This window comes from Pseudorca crassidens, chromosome 3 (genome assembly GCF_039906515.1).
Source record: "Pseudorca crassidens isolate mPseCra1 chromosome 3, mPseCra1.hap1, whole genome shotgun sequence".
Lineage (NCBI taxonomy): Eukaryota > Metazoa > Chordata > Mammalia > Artiodactyla > Delphinidae > Pseudorca > Pseudorca crassidens.
The window spans coordinates 109,062,610-109,087,808 of NC_090298.1; the positions used below are offsets into that span (position 1 = coordinate 109,062,610).

At 38.8% G+C, this 25,199-nt stretch overlaps 2 protein-coding genes across 10 annotated transcripts in view; both read right to left on the minus strand.

The window, feature by feature from the left end:
* The window catches only part of RAPGEF6 (Rap guanine nucleotide exchange factor 6), a 217,613-nt gene extending 208,189 nt beyond the window's left edge, over positions 1-9,424 (minus strand). For 5 of the 7 annotated variants that reach the window (XM_067731647.1, XM_067731645.1, XM_067731644.1 and 2 more), the window contains exon 1: positions 9,119-9,422. Coding sequence is in view for 6 of the 7 variants with exons in the window: in XM_067731645.1 (XP_067587746.1) it covers positions 9,119-9,187 (69 nt within the window). In the remaining variant the exon portion in view is untranslated. Of the gene's footprint in view, positions 1-9,118 lie in introns of all 7 variants that reach the window. The other 2 variants (XM_067731651.1, XM_067731650.1) reach the window with 1 other exon arrangement.
* A 6,141-nt stretch (positions 9,425-15,565) lies between these two features.
* FNIP1 (folliculin interacting protein 1) overlaps positions 15,566-25,199 on the minus strand; it is a 132,506-nt gene continuing 122,872 nt past the window's right edge. For all 3 annotated transcript variants that reach the window (XM_067731653.1, XM_067731654.1, XM_067731652.1), the window contains 2 exons: positions 20,759-20,874; positions 15,566-18,333 (listed from right to left, as the gene is read on the minus strand). In XM_067731653.1, the coding sequence (XP_067587754.1) occupies positions 18,255-18,333; positions 20,759-20,874 (195 nt within the window). In that variant the 3' untranslated portion in view covers positions 15,566-18,254. The remainder of the gene's footprint in view (positions 18,334-20,758; positions 20,875-25,199) is intronic.

Consider the following 25,199-nt stretch of genomic DNA (forward strand, 5'->3'; position numbering starts at 1 on the left):
TAAAGTTAGGTAACTTTCCTAGGGTCACTCAAATTCTCAGTGCTAGAGCCCAGATCTGAAGTAGGCTTGTCCAAATCCAAATCCAAATTCCAGGGCCCTAAACACTTTCCCACCCTATATAAAGCACACAGAAAGAATATGGCACAATGGACAATGCTTCTAATCTCTGTCTATATATTAGAATTACTTAAGGAGCCTTCTATAAATACCAATGCTTGATACTCCATTCCAGAAGGTTCTAATTCAAGAAATGAAGGGTGGGCCTGGGCATTAAAAAAAAAATTCCCCAGGTTGAAAACATATGTAGCCCAGGTTGAAAAGTACTGTGTTAGGATATTTACATTTCTCTAATAATTAGTGATATTGAGCATCTTTTCATGTGTTTGTTGGCCATCTCTATGTCTTCCTTGGAGAAATGTCTATTTAGGTCTTCCGCCCATTTTTTCAGTGGGTTGTTTTTTGATATTGCACTGCATGAGCTGTTTGTATATTTTGGAGATTATTCCCTTGCCGGTCTCTTTGTTTGCCAATATTTTCTCCCATTCTGAGGGTTGTCTTTTCATTTCGTTTATGGTTTCCTTTGCTGTGAAAAAGCTTTTAAGTTTAATTAGGTCCCATTTATTTTTTTTTAATTTTCATTACTCTAGGAGGTGGGTCAAAAAGGTCTTGCTGCAATTTATGTCAAAGAATGTTCTGCCTATGTTTTCCTCTAAGAGTTTTATAGTGTCCAGCCTTACATTTGGGTCTTTAATCCATTTTAATTTTATTTTTGTGTACGGTGTTAGGGAGTGTTCTAATTTCGTACTTTTACATGTAGCTGTCCAGTTTTCCCAGCACGACTTATAGAAGAGATTATCTTTTCTCCATTGTATATTCTTGCCTCCTTTGTCATAGATTAGGTGACCATAGGTGCGTGGGTTTATCTCTGGACTTTCTATCCTTTTCTATTGATCTAAACTACTATGAGGTATCACCTCACACCAGGCAGAATGGCCATCATCAAAAAATCTACAAACAATAAATGCTGGAGAGGGTGTGGAGAAAAGGGAACCCTTCTATACCATTGGTGGGAATGTAAATTGGTACAGCCACTATGGAGAACAGTATGGCGGCTCCTTAAAAACTAAAAATAGAACTACCATATTACGCAGCAATCCCACTCCTGGGCATATACCTGGAGAAAACCTTAATTCAAAAAGATACAGAAGATGTGGTACATACATACAATGGAATATTACTCAGCCATAAAAATGAACGAAATAGTGCCATTTCCAGAGATGTGGATAGACCTAGAGACTGTCATACAGAGTAAGTCAGAAAGAGAAAAACAAATATCGTATAATATCACTTATATGTGGAACCTAGAAAAATGGTACAGATGAACTTATTTGCAAAGCAGAAGTAGAGACACGGATGTAGAGAACAAACTTGTGGATACGAAGGGGGGAAGGGGGAGGGTAGGATGAACTGGGATATTGGGATTGACATACATACACTACTATGTATAAAACAGATAACTAATGAGAACCTACTATATAGCACTGGGAACTCTACCCAATGCTCTGTGGTTACATAAATGGGAAGGAAATCTAAAACAGAGGGGATATATGTATACATATAACTGATTCACTTCGCTATACAGTAGAAACACAACACTGTAAAGCAACTTTACTCCAATAAAAAATTTTTTTTAAAAAGTACTGTGTTAGGATATTTATATAAGTAGTTTAAAATGCATGTGTTTGGGGGTGGGGGTCGATAAGGCAGAAGATAATGGAGGACTTCACATCTTTCCCATTCCCCTCAGAGCCAAACTCACAAACAGTAAACTTACTGCCTTCACTTTCTTGGGTCTGATTCTCACTTTAATCCACTGCAGTCAGGCTCTGTATTCAGTCCACTGAAACCATTCTGATGGATGCAACCCGAAGAATTTATGAGTCCTCACCTTGCTTGAACTCTCTATAGTACCTGATATTAATGATTAGGGATTTCTCTATGAAATGTCCTCCTGTAACACCACTTTTCTGTTCTCCTTCTACCTCTATAAACAATTTCTTTTCATTCTCTTTGACCGTTTTCTTTTCCTTCCCTGATCCCTTTAATATTAGAGCACCCAAAGGGTCTGCCCTTCTATTCTCACTTAGTTTTCTCACTCTGAGTATTCCTACCAATCCCATGACTTCACCTATGACCCATACGCTGTAGACTGTCAGACCAACTCAGACCCATAACCTGGTTTGACCTGAAGCTCCAAATGCTTACTGAACATCTCTATGTGTCTCCTGTAGAGAGCCTCAAACCCTTTCCAAAACTGAACTCTCTTTCTAGCCTAATTCTGCTCTTTAATAACGTACTCTTATACACAGTTACTCAAACGAGAAATTCAGAAATTATCTGAACTTTTGCATTACTCTGAACAGACCCAACCCAAGTCTGTCCCAACAAGCAAAAGACAGAAAAGTTTTGCCAGATTTGCCCCAGAGCTATTGCAGACACTTGAGAAGAATATAAGGACAGAGTATATCTTTGCCTCAAGTGCAGCATTTGGGGTTTGAGGCAGTTACCACAAGAGTAGGCTTGGACAGAATGAGGTGGCCAATCCAAAAGGGTAGGTGAGTCACGGTATAAAAAAGGATAAGTACATGAAGATCAAGGAAAGCCAAGAGAGGAGCTTCAAAGTCCAGTCCAGAGATAAAATGCAAAGAACCAAGATAGTTTCATAGTCCCCTTGGTTGCTGTAAAGAATACACACTGTATGATTCCACTCAAATGAAATTCAAAAACAGGCAGAACTAATTTATGGTGAAAGATGTCAGAACAGTTTCCTTTGGGAAAGCATACTGATTGGGAGGGGCAAAGGGGGAGTTTCTGGAGTGCTGGTTATATTCTATATCACGATTTGCATGGTAGCTAAATATATTTGTGAAAATTAAGCTGGTTTATACGTAAAATCATGCGGACTTTACAGTATGTGTATTATAGTCAATTTCAAAGTTAAAAAAAAAAAAAAACTCTGGTGGGATGTACAAATTCCCGTTTCAACCAGTGACCATGTTGGGCCAATTTTACTTCCTCACTATTCCACTATCAAATATTCTGCTACCTTATTTCACTCCTGAACTACTGCATTTGTTTCCTATAACCAGATCCGTATCTCCTGATTTCCCGGTTATCCTGATATAATCATTAACAGTCTTGCCTTTCACACAGAAAAATATCGTGGTTTGGACAAAATGTTATTTGTTCATCCTACTGTAAACCACCCAGCCTCAAAGGTAGCCGGCCTGTGCCCTTCCCAACCCACCCCCTACCCCCCCCCCTACATCTTCAACAATGTCCACAGAGTAATCTTTGTAAAACTGATCTTATTTCTGGGCTTTAAACCCTCCAATAGTTCTCCTTTATTTACAACATCCAGTCCAAATCCCTGAAATTATCCAATCCTGCTATTATACCCAGCTTCAACATTTAACATCTACCACGATGTACCATCCCCTTACACACACAAACACCCCATACACTAACTAGCCCAGTGTTTTGCAACCTTTTTTCATTATCACATCCCTCCAAAGAGTATTTTTCATAATTGCCACCCCATCTCCAATTAAATATTAAGGAATAAGACTTTGTCTGGTAGGGATGAGTTTTGTGTAGATATTACTACACAAACCATAGTAATACCTAAGATTTTTTTTTCACTCCCCCCAGAAGACCTAATTTTTGTCCCTTTGGGGATGACATCATCCCCATTGGGAATGCATGCTCTGGCCTTACAGACTGGCTTCTTGTTCTACAAATGTACCTGGCTTGTCACCATTAGTGCCTTTGCTCCTGCTGCTCGCTGCCTGGAATGACCTCCCTTCTGGATATCATCCAGACAGCTACTCACGATATCTAAACTTTAATTTAAGGCTCCTCCAAGAAGCTTGTCCTTTCCCCACTTGCAGTTGTAAAGTACCCTATCCATTCCTTTGTCACTAGTAACCTTAACATTTTACTAATGTTTTCATGTCAGTCTCCTAAGTCACTGAGGAATAGGGACCATGTCCAATTTCTCTCTACTACCTTGGCTTTTAGTATTGTGCCTAACGTATCATCTGTTAACTGAATGGATAAATTAATGTTATCATCTGCATAAGGTAACCATACATCTCAATTTGCTGGAGACAGACCTTTAATCTGTTTTCCTGGTATAAATATTAACCCACCTCTTTTAATTCTCAAAAATGATCTGGATGATAACGTATATTGCTAAGCTATCTAGGCAGTGGGAAATAATTAAATTCTGAGCAAGAATAGAAGATGATCAGACCCGAGTATTAGAAAGATCACTCTAGCAATAATATGACAATAAATAAAAAGACTCAAGCAAAACTTCAGGGGTGAAACGATAAAAGTGTGAACTAGGGTAGTACAGCTGGATAGGAAGAGAGAGATTCAAGATGTAAAATCAAACAAGATTTAGTGACCAGTTAGATATAGAGAGGAAGACAGCAGGGGGAATCAAGAGTAAAAACACTAATTTCTGGATTGAGCAACTGGGGCAGTCACCAGCAGAATATTAAAGAGGAGGAATGATGATGGTTTCAATTTGAGACTAGTGATTGAAGAACCTGGAGGACAATTTACTGGTTAGATATATGAATCTGAAGGACATGGAAGGGGGCAACATGCACTATACAGACCTAGGTGTCAGCCTATAAAAATTAACTGAAGTCACGGTGCAGAATGAGACCACCCAGGATGTACAAAATCAGCAATTCTAATGAACAGAAGTATTATCTTTTTAACATGAGGACTTTAAAAAATTAATTCTAAATTTTGTTCTCTTTAACATATTTATTGATCATTTAATATGCACAAAACATGGTATTAAGCACTTAGAGACAGAAATATAAGAGGAATAAGGTGTTCACTCCGAGGTAAAAAAGAAAGATTACAGAGAAAGAATGGCACTGAGGGTTTCCCTGGTGGCGCAGTGGCTGAGAGTCCGCCTGCCAATGCAGGGGACGCAGGTTCGTGCCCCGGTCCAGGAGGATCCCACATGCCGCGGAGCGGCTGGGCCCGTGAGCCATGGCCGCTGAGCCTGCGCGTCCGGCGCCTGTGCTCTGCGACGGGAGACGCCACAGTGGTGAGAGGCTTACTGCCAAAAAAAAAAAAAAAAAAAAAAGAATGGCAATGAATATGGACTGAGTTGAGAAAAAGCCAAATTCAAGGTCTCAGTTTTGACTGTGGCATCTTTAATTTTGGCATAACGACTCAAAATGAGTACCTTAACAGCTTTTCTTGCTTTAGAGCACTTAGCTTCCCCCAGAGTATTTAAGTCTAAAATTTTCCATTAAAAAAAAAAAAGATCTTTGTAAGGTGGGAAAGGAAATCAGAGAACTAGCTCAGGAAATATAATGTGCTGTGGAAGCTGAATCTACACAGTAGGAGAAATGGCCAGAAAAGTAAAAACTGTGTCAGAACACAGTTCTAAATGGCATACTTTACGAAGTTTCCATTCTCAGTGTCTGGCTCACTAGGATTATGCTTGAGTTGATAGTTTCATGTAAGGACAACAGATGGGTCAAAATAAAAGAACCATTAATTTTGTCCCAGAAACAAACAGAAGAGTTCTTTATTCATTAATTATATGATGCAAACATCTGATTACAAGATTATAAGACACTGATTCTTATCTATTTGTATATTTTTTTATAATGCTTTGTACCCAGTATGTATTCAAGGAAAAATAAGCTGAATCAATGCTTTATCCCCTTCTATTACACACTTTATTGGCTTAGCTTCCAGGACAGCACCACTCTATCCTAGTTTTTCTTCTCCTGCACTGTTTGCTCCCATGCCTTCTCCTTTGCTGGTTTCTGCTCTTCTCCCCTGACCTTGTAGTGATCAAGTGCCCCAGGGCACTGTCTTTGGCCCTCTTCTATTCCCATGTACACTCACTACTTCGGTAATTTCACCTAGTCTCCTGACTTTCGACATTATCTGTAAGCTAATAACTATAAAATTTCTATTTCCAACCCAGTCTTCTCTTTAGAAATAATTATAAATTGTATACGCAACTCCTTACTTGACATTTCTAACAGACATTTCAAATGTGACATATTCAAAACTGAATTTCTGATCCACTCCCCTCCCCAAAACTACTCCTCCTGCAGCTTTCCCAGTCTCTCTTTTTTTTTTTTTTTGCGGTACGCGGGCCTCTCACTGCTGTGGCCTCTCCCGTTGCAGAGCACAGGCTCCGGACGCACAGCCTCAGCGGCCATGGCTCAAGGGCCCAGCCACTCCGCGGCATGTGGGATCTTCCCGGATCAGGGCACGAACCTGGGTCCCCTGCATCAGCAGGCGGACTCTCAACCACTGCGCCACCAGGGAAGCCCTTCCCAGTCTCTTTGATGGCAGCTCAAACTCTCTTCAATGGTAACTCCAACACTCCAGTTATTCGGCCCAAAAACCTTGAAATCATGTTCGATTTTTTTTCTTCCTCAAAGCACAATCTAATCCATTAGCAAATCCTGTTGGCTAAATCCTGTTTCCATAATTGATTACTACTCACCACCAGCATTACTATCACTTTACTCTGAGTTATGATCTCTTCCCTGCTTTAATGTGATAACCTCTAACTGATGTTCCTGTTTCTTTCTACCCTTGTTCCCACACAGTTTATTCTCAACCCAGCAAGCAGCCAGAGGATGCTTAAAAAACTAGGATAACATCGTTCCTCTGCTTCAAAACATTTTGGTGGAAAACAAAACCCTCTTTCACTCAAAGTAAAAGTCAAAGAATTTACAATTTAGAAAGTCCTGCATGATAAGCTCCATCCTACACCACCACTATCACCCCTCTGACTTCATCTCTTACCACTCTTCTCCAGTCACTCAGAGCTCCTTGCTATTCCTTGAATGCATCAGACACGTTCTCATCTTAGAACTTTTGCAATGACTATTCTACTTGGAAAGCTATTTCCCCATATATCCCCATGGCTAACTCTATCACATGAATTAGACTTTAATCAAAATTCATCTCAACCAAGACACCGACTACCTTAAATTGCACCCAGTCCTTGTCCCTTACTTCCAATTCCTTTATCCTGCTCTTTAACTAGCAATTATCAGCTAACATATTATGTAACATACTTGTTTATTGTATTTATCTGCCTACTCCCCTCTCTCTTCTGTTAGAATGTAAACACCAATAGGGCATGCCTGTTTTGTTCACTGATACATCCTAGTGCACAAAATAGTGCCTTTAACTGGTAAGCTTTCAACAAATAATTGTTGAGTGAATATATTTATAATAGACCCTTAAGAGTCCACTAAAAAGAATAAGGATCTTCTGAAAGCAGGCATGACCCTATGAGAATTTCATCAAATTATTTATCACAAATAGCTCAACACTAGGATTCAATTTATCACTTCTTTATTGATACTTCTGTACCCCGAACAAATTCTACACTCATTCAAAAGCACTGCCAATGATGGGACATCCCTGGCAGTCCAGGAGTTAGGACTCCACGCTTTCACTGCCAAGGGCCCGGGTTCAATCCCTGGTGGGGGAACTAAGATCCCACAAGCCACGTGGTGTGGAAATCAATCAACCAATAAATCAATAAATAAAAGTTTAAAAAGCACTGCCAGTGATTCAAGCAGTTAACAAGTTATGCTGCTAGATGTCAGCGCTCCAGTCTGTGTACTGTGGGCAGCTGTTTAGCATTTCCTTAAACAACGCTGCTGTTCCAGTAAAACAAGATAAAGTACTTACACAGCACACACTGGCCACCATAACTTTGTGAACAGTTTAGAAATTTTCCTAAAGCTCAAAAATAAGCAATTTCAAAGTAGGTAATTCTGTTATTAAAGAAAATTAGGATCTTCCCATTAAAATGTGAATTTATCATAAGTAATACTTAAAAGTAAAACCTACATTATACATTGTAAGCCTTGTATGATACTTTCTAATGATATTAAAACTATGGTAGATTCACCTGTTCAAAGTGAATGCTTTCAATTAACTCACAATTAACTCACAATGACCTCAAGAATTATCAGAGGAAAATTAAGACACATGGGATTACAAATGCAGGTCTTAAAAAGAGGACTGTGGAAAGTGGTAGAATTTGCTTTGTTTCTATGCAAAGATCAGGATTTCCAATAACAAAGTCTGACCCAGCAGCTACAATTACAGCTTGACTAATATCATGTCACAAAAGGTCAGCCCAAATTACTGAGACTTACTATGCAAAACATTATTAATCTGAAAAACACAAAAGTGACTTAGGAAGAACTAACCAAAGTACTTCATTTTATATATTGCAATTACACACAAGACAATCCAACAATCCATTCACATTGTTGTTAGTTTTTGCTTTTTGGTTTAGGAAACATACCACTTATTATGGAAACTTATCCAAATCAAGGAAAACCTTCCCCCCCCCCGCCCCCAATTTAAGCCTCTATAGGGATTGCCAAGGTTAACAGGTTTCAGTTATTTGCCCGAACACCAGCCTTCAGCTCAAGTGAAAATCATTTAACTCAATACAGCAGGTTTTGGATCCAAGCACAAAATACTGTAACATTTCCCAGCGACACACAAAAAACTACCTCCCCAGAACTTATCTTCAGATAGGCATAATTCTCCACCAGAATTCATCATCTGACTGGATGCAAAGTTTTAAACTGATCTTGAAAACTTTATCTTTCTTTAGGCAATTGAACAGCATTTCAAAGAACTTTAAGAGAAGTTATCTCTTAATAACACGGCTGTTATAGTTCACTTACAATTTTTCATAGTCTACCTATCTACGGGACAATCTCAGTCCGAGTCCCACATTTTACCCTGAGAAAATACGATTTAGTAATGGTGCTTTTTTTATCGAAAACACTGCGAAGTCACCGGCAAGGACGGGTGTGCGGGGAAGGCGGCACAGCGAGCGGGAAAGACGGTCGTCACCCGCCCGCGACAAGGGCCCGGGTCAGGGCCGGGGACTCAGAGAACAGACACCTTGGCAGCAGGTGCGAGGCTCTGACAAGGGGACAGTTGCCGCAAGTTTCGGACCGACCGAGGGATGCTGTCCGTTGGACAGCGGGAGGCGCGCCGGGCCAGCTGGCCTTACCTCGGGCGTCCGCTCGGGCGGCTTCTTCTTCAGCGCCTGCCTGGCTCCGGGGTCCACGGGTGAGTTCATGGTCGCGGCCCCGGCCCCCGTGCTCCCCAGCCTGCCCTTAGCAGCCCACGCGACAGCCCATTCACCCTAGGTAGGGGGGCTACACTCTTTTCCCCCTCCCTTGAAGAAGAGAGCTCCAGACTGCGGCGGGGACCCCGCTTTGGCAAACAAGCCTTCGCACGGCCCGCCCAGGGCCTCAGCCCACGCGCGACTGGCCAGAGAAGCCCGCGCGGGGGCGGAGGAAAGGCGAGTGCGCGTGCGCAGCACGCGCAAGCGCGCAAACGGACGCCTAAGGGCGTGACTCTGCAATGACGTAAAAACTGGGGCGGTGCAGTGAAGCCTCCTCCAACCCTTCTTCGTGAGATTTGAAGAAACGTCGCGAGACATCACCCAAGCCCGTCACGGGATCCGCCTCGGAGTTGGGGTTTCCGCCGCACCAGTTTCCGGTGGGGGGGGTGGGCTGAAAACGCGCTGTGACCTACTGAACGAGAATAGCGTGTTGGGGATCGAACCCGTGCGGCAGGTGTTCTGGGTGGAGAGTTCTGTTTGTGCCAAAATCCGGAAGCTCGGGGCATGGCCAAGCCCGGGGCGGAGCTCCAGGTCTGCAACTCCGACACCGCTCCCTGGGAGAACGTGCGGAAGTCGAAGCGGCCATTCGGCAAACAAGGAAGTTCATAGCTTCTCTTCCCTGTCTTCTAATAAAACGAATCTGTTGTGGAAGGGGCCCGCCGAGAAGTACCTGACTTGTCTAAGACGGACGCCCTGACATCAGGGCAGAGGAACCGAAGTTTCGTGGCCTTGAGCAGGGGTGGGCAGCCACCGTGCCTGCAGCCAGCTCAAGAGTTACTGCTGGTTTGCGAAGTCAGTCTAGACTACGTTCACGTAACCAATGCCCAGGACAGCCTTCCCTCCGCCCAACCCCTTCTCAGGCAGCGGGCCTTAGGGTTGCCTGGCTCAGGAGTGACCACTCTCTCACTACACTTTACGTACTAGTCTGTTTCCCAACAGGCCGAATAAAGCAAATTAACATTTATTTACTAGTCCCTTGGTAAGAAAAGCCTCTCGACTACTCTCTGCGGCAGCCACACACCTGCAGAGGCTGTTTCTGCCTTAAGGTCACTAACAGAATTCCAGAATCCATCGTTCTAAACAGTCCTATGTCAGCGTACAGATAAGCCGTACAGGTTACACAGTTCCTTACTTTGGAGCCTCATAAGCATGTCCTTTCCACTGAATACATCTTAGTATTTCTTACAGCAATTGACATGGTTCCCTAAATAACTCGAAGCGATTTAAGATTATGACGTTATTCACATTAATTTTTAATGACATGGTAATAAGAAAATTATATTTTAGAGTAACAAAAGGGAAAGGAGAGTTCAGGCTGCAACATTCACCGTTTCAGGGACCTAGTAATGATGGCTGATGTTAATAAGGGTTTTGTTTTCCGTTGGTCATTCACCTTGCCCAAACTTGAAGTTTACAACATAATATTACCACATTTCGTTTTTAAGTATAGGACAAAAGTCTTACCAGGGAAGTTATGACTCAGCCACTCTGGAAGGAAATTTTCAGTTGATCACAATTGTGACATTGTCACTTTCGTCATTTTTTTGTGTATAAACATATCCTCTCAAAAGTCTGCGTAAGATCACAAAAGTTATCCCTTCCATTTTTGAAGCATGTTTCCAAAGCCACATCAATATTTTGAAAAGAGGGAAAAGGCATTAAAGCATGATGACCACGAGCTTGGACTTTAGGGGCAAACATCTGTATTTGTCTTTAATAGCCCAGTTCTAGTTAAATGACTTAGTTATTTGATATTTCTAAACTTCAGTTTCCTTAACCGTAAAATGGGAATAGTAAAAGACCTATTGCTTTGGAATTCTCTTAAGATTACATGAGATAATTTATGTGAAGCATTTAGGATGTTGCCTGCACAATCCAGGCACTCTTTACTATTTCTATTACTTTACCTCTAGGAAGTGATTTCTCTAAAGCATACATTCAAATTTGAAGAATTGGATAGGTTTTTCCTTTACTGCTTTTTTTTTTATTAGAACTATTAAGAATCACATTTAAGTATTCATGAAGATGTGGAGCAACAGGAACTCTCACAAACTGCCAGTTAAGTGTCTATTGGGAAACCAGTTAGAAAAAAAAGAAGTATCTAGTAAAGCTGAAACTAGCAAGCCCACTCCTTGATATATGTCCTAAAGAATACCCAGAAAAGATGAACAAAAATGGGCACTGTTCATATTAGCCAAAAATTGGAAATAACCGAATTGTCCATCAACTATAGAATGGGTAAATTGCTGTATATTCATTCAGTGAAATACCACCTACATAGCACATGAATGAATCTCCAACATAATGTTGATAGAAAAAAAGCAAAACAAAATATGGGGTATAATTACACAAAGTTCAAACAAGCAAAACTAAAGTATATCACTTAGGGATGCATACACAAAACTATTAAAAGAGAGCAAGGAAATGTTCACGAAAATCATGTTGGAATTTACAAAAATGAGAAGGGAGAGTATTACGATCAGGATAGGGCACATGGAGGAGGGGTGGAGATCCTGAATTACTGAAAATGATTTACTTCTTGACCTAACTGATGGTTACATTAGTGTACATTTATTAATTTTATATAATACTTGACAAGAAAAAATTAAGTCTATAAAAGTAACATTAATATAGACCTTATAAGACAGCAACAGTAAAAACAGTATATTAATATCCACAGTAACTATACACACCTAAATTTAAACATATTTTCAAAATCTATCTTGTCCTTTCCTATCCTGTATTGTGCTTTGGTATGCTGAAAAAAGTGAGGAGACAGTGAGAGCTCTAATAGCTATTTTCAGAGAAAAGCCAACCTCTACGATAGGATTCACCAACATTAACATGTATCTGAAACAAAAAAGTAATGGTTCTGAATGCAAGTAATTTACTAAATTATAGGAAAACAAAAAGATGGTTAAGTCTTTAAAAAAAAAAAGTAGCTTAACTACTTACCCTACCTTAATTTTTGTCATTATACTTACCACAACCTGACAGCATAATATCTTTGTCTATCTCCTCCACCAGCAGGAAATATGTAAACTTCATGAGAAAGTGTGTGTTATTTACTGACTTATACCTGGCACCCAGACCCGTGCCCAGCACATAACAGGTGCTCAATCAATATCTTCTAAATGAACAAATTGATCTATCTAAGGACTAAGTGATTAAGAGGGGATTTTGCTTTTAAAAAGATAGACACTTGATTGCTTTCCAATGGCAAAGAAAGATATCTGGCTAGACAACTGTTCTATTATGCAAAACTGAATACTTATTAGGCACACACAATCATATGGCCATCTTTGCAGAACAACAGCAAACCATCAAAAGACTGAAGTTAAGAGCACTGGTTTTAATAGCACCTAGAATGGAGTAAGGAATTCAGATTTGGGGTATGCTGGGAAACTGAGTCACTACTAGTTGAAAACTAAGAGCACTTGCTGGCCCAATTTCTATCACTGAATAAGAATCTTTGAGGGTGAGGTCTAGGAATTAATACTTTCCAAACACTATCTAGGTGTTCCTAATATGCAACCAGGTTTGAAAACTACTTTAAACTAACTCAGGTTTTGGACTGGTCTGACCCATCTTAATTCCAACACAGTGAAGGGTATTGACTTGTGAGTGATGAAGCAAATGTATGACACAAAAGTGGCATCACAAGTTTCTTGACGAAATAATATCTTCTTTATATTTACACAACGACACTTCAACAAGGTTATTCCCTTTGAGACAATTTAGGTAACACTGCTTTTATCAATAATTTTACTTTGACTGTTGAGGTGAATATAAAGACATGTTTTGGGACTGTCCTTGTTACAATGGTCACTTGGAAAGGAAAGAATCTCCAACCTCTTCAACTTAATACTCTCCTTAAATACAGTTATACCTAGGGGAGGTATAATCAGATAGTGCTAACCTGGGCAGAGAGCTGTCTGCAACCTGATGAAGGGATAGGTCTAGGCTCATACTTTTACGAAAAGGAGAGTCCCTTTTAAAGGAAACGTTATAAGGGGACCAAATCCTGGCGTGTTGGCAAGAAAGAAGCCCCTGACCCGAACATATGCTTTAAGACCAGAAGTTCTCCTGAAAAAATAATGGATGGAAATTTCATCCATTTAAAAATCTCTTGCTAAAAATTTCTTTTAAAAAATTTAAAAGAAAATTCTTTACAACTCTCTTTTGGATTGCCTGTATTTTCTTTTCTTTAGGGAAGTTTCAAATCTTAACTCTACAGCAAACATGGCCAAGTCTACAGTCTGCACTATAAAGCAAGGACAAGAAGCATTACAGTCTCCAACTTCCCCCTTTCCTATCTGCCTAAGTCCTTCTCACTCAGAGTTACAATTCCCCAGCCCCCAGTGCACCTTCAGCTCATGTTTAGTCCCACTTGCCACCCGACCCCTACACCTCCTACAATGGCAAAGACAAACAAAGAAATCTCAGGTATCTTTACAACACATCTGTCACCACATCCTAGTTGGAAACATTCTGTTCTGAGACAGGAAAGAGTATATGACCTCAGATTAAATTCTCTGTATTTCAGTTTCTCATTAGCAGAATCTATGCTTCTCAGAAATGTTGCAAGATTTCTTTAAATTTTTATCAGAGAACAGCACATATAAACACAGGTAATTATAAACCTCTAAACTATCTGATAAATGCTTCCCAAATACTTAATACTTCCTTTCTGCTTTAAAACAGTGCATTTAGTCTCTTCAGTCAAATGTAAGAGTGATAAATGTAAAATAATATAAAAACAGGCACTGCAAAAAGCCCCTGGCCTAATCCTGCTGCCTGGCGTAACTCTGCCCAAATCAACCCAACCTGAGTAAGGCAGCTTCCCAACAGCCTACTCAGGGTTGAATCACTGCTGCAGAGCAGGCGCTAAGGACTGATGGAAGAGGTGACTTCCCTACAATGCAGATGAAGATGACAGACTTGCTCAGAGGGACATGCAAATCCATGAACAGAACAGGATTAGAATCCAAACCAACAGGCCAATTTTTTGTTTAATTTTAAAGTCAGGGGCTTCCCTGGTGGTGCAGTGGTTAAGAATCTGCCTGCCAATGCAGGGGACACGGGTTCAAGCCCTGGTCTGGGAAGATCCCACGTGCCGAGGAGCAACTAAGCCCGTGCACCACAGCTACTGAGCCTGCACTCTAGAGCCTGTGAGCCACAACTACTGAGCCCATGTGCTACAACTACTGAAGCCCGCACACCTAGAGCCTGTGCTCCGCACAAGAGAAGCTACTTCTCATTGCCTTCTCAAGGCAATGAGAAGCCCGTGCACCTCAACGAAGAGAAGCCCCTACTTGCTGCAACTAGAGATAGCCCATGCGCATCAACAAAGACCCAATGCAGCCAAAAATAAATAAATAAAATAATAAAGTCAGTAGCAATTTTAATTAGAAACAATGTTCTTGACAAGTTTACATGGCTTCTTCTAGTTTTAAATGATTGATATTCAGTTTGTTTTCACAAAAGCACTTAAAGAAAATTTCAATTTGTCATCGTGAAGATTAGGTCAAATGTAAGAATATACCATATTTTTTTGGTTACTACACTTTAACTCAAAAGAATATATGTTAGGACTTCCCTGGTGGCGCAATGGTTAAGAATCCGCCTGTCAATGCAGGGGACACGGGTTTGAGCCCTGGTCCAGGAAGATCCCACAGGCTGTGGAGCAACTAAGCCTGTGCATTGCAACTACTGAGCCTGCACTCTAGAGCCTGCAAGCCACAACTACTGAGCCCACATGCTGCGACTACTGAAGCCCGCGCGCTCTAGGGCCTGTGTGCTACAACTACTAAGCCCGCGTGCTGCAACTACTGAAGCCCGCGCCTAGAACCCATGCTCCACAACAAGAGAAGCTACCGCAATGAGAAGCCCGTGCACTGCAACGAAGAGTAGCCTCTCTCACTGCAACTAAAGAAAGCCCGCGCACAGCAACAGACCCAATGCAGCCAAAAATAAAAAAAATAAAGAATAAATGTTAAATTTCCCCCAAAATAAAATAGATAGGAGCTGTACAGCAAAGGCTGGACAGATTCCCTAGCAACCATAGCACCCCAAAATTACTGAGCATTTGGAGTGTGCCAAGCATTGAGATAAAATTCTTGACATTCCTTATTTCATTTGACTCTCACAACCTCATAAAGTAGATTCTACTAAGTTACCAATTCAGAAATTTAGGATTAGAGAAGGACATTATGAACAAGGTCACATGCCTAGAAGTGTCACATTTGGGAAAACAATCCAGGTGGGCCGGCACCAGAATCCATGTTACATATACCTTATTAAATGTGAAAGAAAGAACAACATCATCCATCAAATTGACATGTGTATTTATTGCACAAATATCCCCTAGAACTGGGAGGTTATTATAATACAGGCGTACATTTGAGAAATGTATACAGAACAAGAAACAAGTATTTACATTTTACATCTCCCACCATCTAAATAACTTAAAGCATAATAATCTCATAAGACATCTACCAGAAGTAGGCATTGTGTAAAATCTGTTTCTTTTTAAAGTGATCATCCCCAGTGTATGCCAATTGCAACAAAATGAAATCTGTGCTAGTATGTTTATTGCACTTAACATTTTCAAACTCAAAATTAAGACATATTAATAAAAGCCAGGAATATTTAAAATCAAACCAATTAGTTTATATACAGGAAAAATTAGTTTTAAATCTATAATGTAAAAGATCCCTTTTTCATCTCCTGTTGCAACAAATAGGTTTTTAAAATGTGTAACATATATCTATCTGTACCGTAAGAAGTTGAAAAAAATTATTTTGAACAGGCCAAAAATTCTTTTCACATTCATCATAATGATCACACTTTAAAGAAGTAGCAGCTCATTCCTTGGGCTTTGTGTAATGCAAGAATGACTATGACGAAGGAGCAGAAATTACAGAAGACTTGCAAATTATAAAACTCAGGAATCCTATAAGGATTGATGATTCTATAAGAAACTATAGGCCTTTTCCTTTCAAGCAAAGCTTAGTTTTAAGAATTACAGTAGCATGAGCCATCCATTTATTGAAGACTAGATTTCCTAAATGGTAATTTATTAGAGATTTCAAATAGATAGGACTGTGAATAGTTCAATGATTAATTTAAACAATAACACACATAAAAAAGACACTGTCTACCTGCTACATATTCTGAACTACAATTAAAAATAAAAATGTACAGTGGCCACATATGATCTTTTCTATATTCTGAATTCTGCTAAAGAGATTGATTCATAAAATTCCAAACAACAGATGAGAGAAGAACTTCATTAATGAATAGACTAAAAAAATTAAGCTAACGAAAATATATCCATAAACACTCTTTGACAGCAAGTCATCCATGGAAGACTCTGGTACTAACTGGTACCAGCTGATAGGACACAGGGGCCAAAGCAATTGCAAGCACACCAATTTCAGGTTTACATTCCATTAAAATAACCATTTCTTCTTAGTTTAGCTGGAGATTAGAGTAAGACAAAATGTGACCCAATGCTATAAATTCAAGGTCAAAGACTAAATAAACCACAGAAATCTTCCTTAATTATTGAAAACTTAAATAGCAAGAATAGATGCATTATAGACAAAATGTACCTAGAAACAGAATGAGCAAGTGGTTTTCTGTTTTAAGCTAATCAACTAATTATGATGAAAATAGTTCATGAAAGTAGAAACCAGCTTCACTTCTAGCATTAAAAGTATCTTAGACCAGATAAGTAAAGGATAAACTATAATGTAGTATTTCAAGTAAACTGAGGTAGTAGAGCATAATGAAAACTTTATCTACCCATCTTTCTATTTACATTACTTACAAGAGTTTGGTTCCATATTAGCCTTTCTCACAAGCAACACTCTACAATATATACAAAAACAATAACAACTGAAAAGTTGAAATCTTTGAAAAAAGTTAGCTTTTGGAAGAGAGGAGCTATTAGAGAAAAAAAAAATCTTAAGAGTTAATGAGTTCTTTTAGTGTAAACTGAATATTATGAAGCAGTGAAACAAATATTCAGTTCCTATGGGTTCAAGAAGGGCTGATACCGAAACCAAGGGCCTCGGCTACCTGAGCACTTTTAAAGAAAATAGTATTATTTCTGCCAATGCTTTGGTGCAATTTTTAATCCTAATTTTAATTTATTAAATTAAATGCAAATATGTAAATATTAACATTTATAAGAATTAGCTTATACTTATAAACAAAACAAATGGTATAAAGTAGTATTCTTATTTTGGGAATCTACATTCCTCAGCCTTAAAAAAAGATTGGCTTTACTTATATTTTAGGGTGTGTGAAACAGAAAAATCACCAGAAAGTAATATTTCAACATTATATACAATTAATCCTAGTTGAAAATATATTTTTTAAAAAGGCATGTTTACCAATCTTGTATTTCTACCTCTGCTTTTTTAAAAAATAGATACATATGTACACTTGGATGGATAACATAACACAGATTTATACGCTTTATTCTGAGTTTATTCTAATTAACAAGCTGTTTAAAATACTCTGAGAAATACCCAGAAATCAGCTATTTTGAATTGAAAAACAAAAAAACACAAAGTTTCATAGATCTTTGTACCTTAGAAATAAAGAATTAAAACTAATGAAATGACTCTTTCTGAGCCATTTAATCATGAGATATCCATTCCTCCTACTTATGGGTTATGGCAAGACTGTAGTGATCATAATGAAATTCCTCAATGTTATTCATCTTGTAGAAACGTCGAAGTTACACTTTGGCTTCTTCAAATGCTTTCCCCCCAAATGCTGTTTTTAGTTTCACTTGGTTAAAAGTCTGCCACCATCCAGAAGTCCAGTCAAAATGAAAAAGCCATCCAGTGATGACACAATATGCACTGCAATGCAGAATACCCACCCAGGTGACTGACTCATTCAGATGAAGGTCTGACAGAGAAAAATAATTGCCATAAATGCATGTTGTGACTGCTTCCTTGGTTTCTACTTAACTTTCCACCAATTTCCAACAGGCTTTCTGTTAAAGTAGTATCTGAGCAACATATGGAGAGTGAGTGCTTGCTACAGCAGCCAGAAGAGGAAGATCACTGGATTCAATCCTGAAATTAAAAAAAAAAAAATCTCAGTTCAGGTTTATTCCTACAGGCAATGCCTGCTATCTATAAAGTCACTATACATCTCCACTCAAGGAGCTTGGCCACCCTGGACAAAAGGAAAAGGGTAAGAGAACTGAAGATAATGAAAATTAGAAATTTTTCAGTAAGTAAAAACCATAACTAAAGATTTTTAAAACAGAAAGCCTCTGAAACCCAACAGTAACAAAGTCACGAATGCAGGAAACCATCTCACTGATGTGCTGATGGACCATGCATCAGGGCAAGGGATAATGTCTAAGAAATACTATATAGGGACTTCACTGGTGGCGCAGTGGTTAAGAAGCCACCTGCCAATGCAGGGGACACAGGTTCGAGCCGTGGTCCAGGAAGATCCCACATACCACGGAGCAACTAAGCCTGTGCGCCACAACTACTGAGCCCACGTGACACAACTACTGAAGCCTGTGTGCCTAGAGCCTGTGCTCCGCAACAAAGAGAAGCCACCGTAATGAGAAGCCTGCTCACCACAACGAAGAGTAGCCCCCGCTTGCTAAAACTAGAGAAAGCCCACGCCCAGCAACGAAGACCCAACGCAGCCAAAAATAAATAAATAAATTTATTTTTTTAAAAAAAGAAATATTATATAGTATAATAACAGAATAATAGTGTGCAGCCATATTGTTTTGGATACAAATGTTTCTATAATAAGATTTACTGGGAAGACATAATGGAAGCCTCTTAAAAATACAACCTACCACAAATAACTTATACGAAAAGAAAAATGGCCAATAAATATCAAAATAAGTTATGCAGACACACTCCTCGTTAGAGAATAAACCTGAATAAAATCAGATTTCATTTTTCAGCTAGTAGCTTGGCGAAGATTAAAAAGTTTGGTAATAAATAGCAGTAAGAAGAGTGTGCTTCCCACTGTTCGTGAAAATTTATTCTGGTACTTTCTGGATAGCATTTACTATTACTATCAAAATACCAACAATTTAATCACATATGGCCTTTAATTCAAAAATTCTACATCAAAGAATTTATCCTATAAACCTCAAAGGTTTATATTTATTCCAGCATTGATTTGTAACAGCAAAACACTGAAAATAAATTCCACCATATAATGGAATGCATTACAGCCATTAAAAATGATATAGATCAGTATGTGTGGTATGTGCTTAAATGAACAAACATTCAAGATACATTAAAAGGCAAGCTGCACCAAGATATATAGAGTACAAATTAATTTATATTTTTAACCCTACACATTTAAAAATTCTGTAAGAAGAAACAATCCATTAACTGTGCTTGACTGAGGATTGGAAGTTGAGGAAAAGACTTACTTTTCACTTTATGCCAAAATGCACTGAAACTTTCATTATATGTACATTACTTTACAAATTAGTTTAAATTTTCTAAAAATAAAGGCATTACATGCGGAGAATCATCTATTTCCAATCTGGATAATAAGCAATAACATTAATGAATGAATTTAATTTGGTTTCAGACATATAGTAGCAACTCGATGTTGGCTCTTTCCCCCTTCATAAAAGCTCAAATTAGACAAAAGTTCTAGCTTGTTTTAATTTATTCAACCAGCATTTCAAGAAATAATTTTCACATACACACACACAAAGTGGACATAGAACACAGGGAAAGTGACTACAGAACATAATGAAAGGGGCTATACTATGCCTCTCGCCAATTTCCTGTTTGTCCTTCAGTTAGCATTTTAGATAATTAGCTTCTTCCCAGGAATAACTTCAGAGTATAAAGACATAATATATAGATAATGGGGAAGGAGTAATAATATGTAGATAATATACCATCATCCATAGAGTGCCATTACTTCAATCAGATCATTTGGAAGGCCGGGCAGATGCTGGGAATGATGAGTTTACAACATATTTAATAAATAAAAACGAATACGTACTTATTTTTTTCTAATGCAAAAATGTAGACTTTAATTCCTTTTTATTCGACTATATTCTCAACCTACTGTAATTGCACAAGAGAAAGTGCATTTCAGATCAGTGTAGGACAGGGTTCTGCTTTTATACTGTATACATCAGGGGTCCCCAACCCACAGGCCGTGGACTGGTACTAGTCTGTGGCCTGTTAGGAACCAGGCCACACAGCAGGAAGTGACCGGCGGGCAAGCGAGCAAAGCTTCATCAGCCGCTCCCCATCATTCACATTACTGCCTAAGCCATTCTCCACACCCCGTTGGTGGAAATGGAAACCAATCCCTGGAGCCAAAAAGGTTGGGGACCGCTGGTATAGAACAATCCAGCTGATAACAGTATACAGCTTCTAACAAGACAAAAAACTTAAAAAGAAAAAAGGCAATTCTGAGGAATATTCCTTGCCTAAATAAACACAGTGAAACGAGAAAGCAAAGCCGGAAAAGGAATCAGGAACATACCCTAAAACCACTCCCAGCTCCTTGACATGAACACGCATCTGCCCCCTCAGGTACTCAGACAGCATTTTGCTCTTGAAGTATAGCTCCTGTAACCGGTCTTCAAGATGCATTACACACTGCAGTTAGGAGGGAAACAAGAATCAAGTCAGAAAATGGACAACTCTTAAGTAATGCAAATTCCAAAGCATCATGTTTTGACAATTCTATTTAGTTATTCGAACATAAACTAAAATTTGGAGCACATTTTTATTTTTTGAATTTTATTTTATTTTTTATATAGCAGGTTCTTATTAGTTATCCATTTTATACATATTAGTGTATATATGTCAGTACCAGTCTACCAATTCATCCCACCACCCGCACCACCCCGCCGCTGCATCAATGTACATTCCCACCAACAATGCCAGAGGGTTCCTCCTCTCCACACCCTCTCGAGCATTTGTTGTTTGTAGATTATATGATGATGCCCAATCTAAATGGTGTGAGGTGATACCTCATTGTAGTTTTGATTTGCATTTCCCTAATAATTAGTGATGTTCAGCAGCTTTTCATGTGCTTCTTGGCCTTCTTGGGAGAAATGTCTATTTAGGTCTTCTGCCCATTTATGGATTGGTTTGTTTGTTTTTTTAATGTTGAGCTGCATGAGCAGTTTATATATTTTGGAGATTAATCCTTTGTCCATTGATTCGTCTGCAAATATTTTCTCCCATTCTAAGGGTTCTCTTATCATCGTTTGTAGTTTCTTTTGCTGTGGAAAAGCTTTTAATCTTGATTAAGTCCCATATGTTTATTTTTGTTTTCATTTCTTTTTTTTTTCTGTGGTACATGGGCCTGTCACTGTTGTGGCCTCTTCCTCTGTGGAGCACAGGCTCCGGAGGCACAGGCTCAGTGGCCATGGCTCACAGGCCCAGCCGCTCCGCGGCATGTGGGATCCTCCCGGACCAGAGCATGAACCCATGTCCCCTGCAGCGGCAGGGAGACTCTCAACCACTGCACCACCAGGGAAGCCCTGTTTTCATTTCTTACTCTAGGAGGTGGGTCAAAAAAGATCTTGCTGTGGTTTATATCAAAGAGTGTTGTTCCTATGTTTTCCTCTAAGAGTTTTATAGTGTCTGGTCTTACATTTAGGTCTCAAATCCATTTTGACTTTATTTTTGTGTATGGTGCTAGGGAGTGTTCTAATTTCATTCTTTTACATGTAGCTGTCCAGTTCTCCCAGTACCACTTATTGAAGAGACTGTCTTTTCTCCATTGTATATCCCTGCCTCCTTTGTCACAGATTAGTTGACCATAGGTGCATGGGTTTATCTCTGGACTTTCTATCCAGTTCCTTGGATCTATATTTCTGTTTTTGTGCCAGTACCATACTGTCTTGATTACTGTAGCTTTGTAGTACAGTCTGAAGTCCGGAAGCCTGATTCCTCCAGCTCCGTTTTTTTCCCTCAAGACTGCTTCGACTATTCGGGGTCTTTTGTGTCTCCACACAAATTTTAAGATTTTTTGCTTAGTTCTATAAAAAATGCCATTGGTAATTTGATAGGGATTGCACTGAATCTGTAGATTGCTTTGGGTAGTACAGTCATTTTCATAATATTGATTCTTCCAGTCCAAGAACATGGTATATATCTCCATCTGTTTGTATCATCTTTAATTTCTCTCATCAGTGTCTTATACTTTTCTGCATACACGTCTTTTGTCTCCCTAGGTAGGTTTATTCCTAGGTATTTTATTATTTTTGTTGCAATGGTAAATGGGAGTGTTTCCTTAATTTCTCTTTCAGATTTTTCATTACTAGTGTATGGGAATGCAAGAGATTTCTGTGCATTAATTTTGTATCCTGCAATTTTATCAAATTCATTGATTAGCTCTAGTAGTTTTCTGGTGGCATCTTTAGGATTCTTTATGTATAGTATCATGTCATCTGCAGTGTCAGTTTTACTTCTTCTTTTCCAATTTGTATTCTTTTTATTTCTTTTTCTTCTCTGATTGCGGTGGCTAGCACTTCCAAAACTATGTTGAAAAACAGTGGTGAGAGTGGACATCCTTCTCTTGTTCCTGATCTTAGAGGAAATGCTTTGAGGTTTTCACCGTTGAGAATGATGTTTGCTGTGGGTTTGTCGTACATGGCCTTTATTATGTTGAGGTAGGTTCCCTCTATGCTCACCTTCTGGAGAGTTTTTGTCATAAATGGGTGTTGAATTTTGTCAAAAGCTTTTCCTGCATCTATTGAGATGATCATATGGTTTGACCATATTCTTCAATTTGTTAATATGGTGTATCACATTGATTATTTGCGTATATTGGAGAATCATTACATTCCTGGGATAAATCCCACTTCCTCATGGTATATGATCCTTTTAATGTGTTGTTGGATTCTGCTTGCTAGTATTTTGTTGAGGATTTTTGCATCTATATTCATCAGTGATATTGGTCTGTAATTTTTTTTTGTAGTATCTTTGTCTGGTTTTGGTGTCCTCATAGAATGAGTTTGGGAGTGTTCCTTCCTCCACAATTTTTTGGAAGAGTTTGAGAAAGATGGGTGTTAGCTCTTCTCCAAATGTTTGATAGAATTCACCTGTGAAGCCATCTGGTACTGGACTTTTGTTTCTTAGAAGATTTTTAATCACAGTTTCAATTTCATTACTTGTGATTGGTCTGTTCATATTTTCTATTTCTTCCTGGTTCAGTCTTGGTAAGTTATATCTTTCTAAGAATTTGTTCATTTCTTCCAGGTTGTCCACTGCATTGGCAGAGAGTTGCTGGTAGTAGTGTCTTAGGATGCTTTGTATTTCTGCAGTGTCTGCTGTAACTTCTCCTTTTCATTTCTAATTTTATTAATTTGAGTCCTCTCCTTCTTTTTCTTGATGAGTCTGGCTAATGGTTTATCAATTTTGTTTATCTTCTCAAAGAACCAGCTTTTAGTTTTATTGATCTTTGCTACTGTTTTCTTTGTTTCTATTTCATTTATTTCTGCTCTAATCTTTATCATTTCTTTCCTTCTACTAACTTTGGGTTTTGCTTGTTCTTCTCTACTTCTTTTAGGTGTAAGGTTAGATTGTTTATTTGAGATTTTTCTTGTTTCTTGAGGTAGGCTTGTATAGCTATAAACTTCCATCTTGTAACTGCTTTTGCTGCATCCCATAGGTTTTGGATCGTCATGTTTTCATTGTCATTTGTCTCTATTTTTTGATTTCCTCTTTGATTTCTTCAGCGATCGCTTGGTTATTTAGTAACATATTGTTTAGCCTTCAAGTGTTTGTGTTTTTTATTTTTTTTCCCCTGTAACTGATTTCTAATCTCATAGCATTGTGGTCAGAATAGATGCTTGATATGATTTCAATTTTCTTAAATTTACTGAGGCTTGATTTGTGACCCAAGATGCGATCTATCCTGGAGAATGTTCCATGTACACTTGAGAAGAAAGCGTATTCTGTTGTTTCTGGATGGAATGTCCTATAAATACCAATTAAATCTGGTCTATTGTGTCATTTAAAGCTTGTATTTCCTTATTAATGTTGTTTGGATGATCTGTCCATTGGTGTAAATGATGTGTTAAAGTCCCCCATTATTACTGTGTTACTGTCAATTTCCTCTTTTATAGCTGTTAGCAGTTGCCTTATGTATTGAGGTGCTTCTATGTTGGGTGCATATATATTCATAATTGTTATATCTTCTTCCTAGATTGATCCCTTGATCATCATGTAGTGTCCTTCCTTGTCTCTTATAACATTCTTTAAAGTCTATTTTATCTGAGTATTGCTACTCAAGCTTTCTTTTGATTTCCATTTGCATGGAATATCTTTTTCCATCCCCTCATTTTCAGTCTGTATGTGTCCTAGGTCTGAAGTGGGTCCCTTGTAGACAGCATACATATGGGTCTTGTTTTTGTATCCATTCAGCAAGCCTGTGTCTTTTAGTTGGAGCATTTAATACATTCACGTTTAAGGTAATTGTTGATATGTATGTTCCTACTACCATTTTCTTAATTGTTTTGGGTTTGTTTTTGTAGGTCCTTTTCTTCTCTTGCGTTTCCCACTTAGAGAAGTTCCTTTAGCATTTGTTGTAGAGCTGGTTTGGTGGTGCTGAATTCTCTTAGCTTTTGCTTTTCTGTAAAGTTTTTGATTTCTCCATCGAATCTGAATGAGATTATTGCTGGGTAGAGTAATCTTGGTTGTAGGTTCTTCTTTTCATCACTTTAAACATGTCATGCCACTCCCTTCTGGCTTGTAGAGTTTCTGCTGAGAAATCAGCTCTTAACCTTATGGGAGATCCCTTGTATGTTATTTGTCGTTTTTCCCTTGTTGCTTTCAATAATTTTTCTTAGTCTTTAATTTTTCCCAATTTCATTACTATGTGTCTTGGCGTGTTTCTCCTTGGGTTTATCTTGTGTGGAACTCTCTGAGCTTCCTGGACTTGGGTGGCTATTTCCTTTACCACGTTA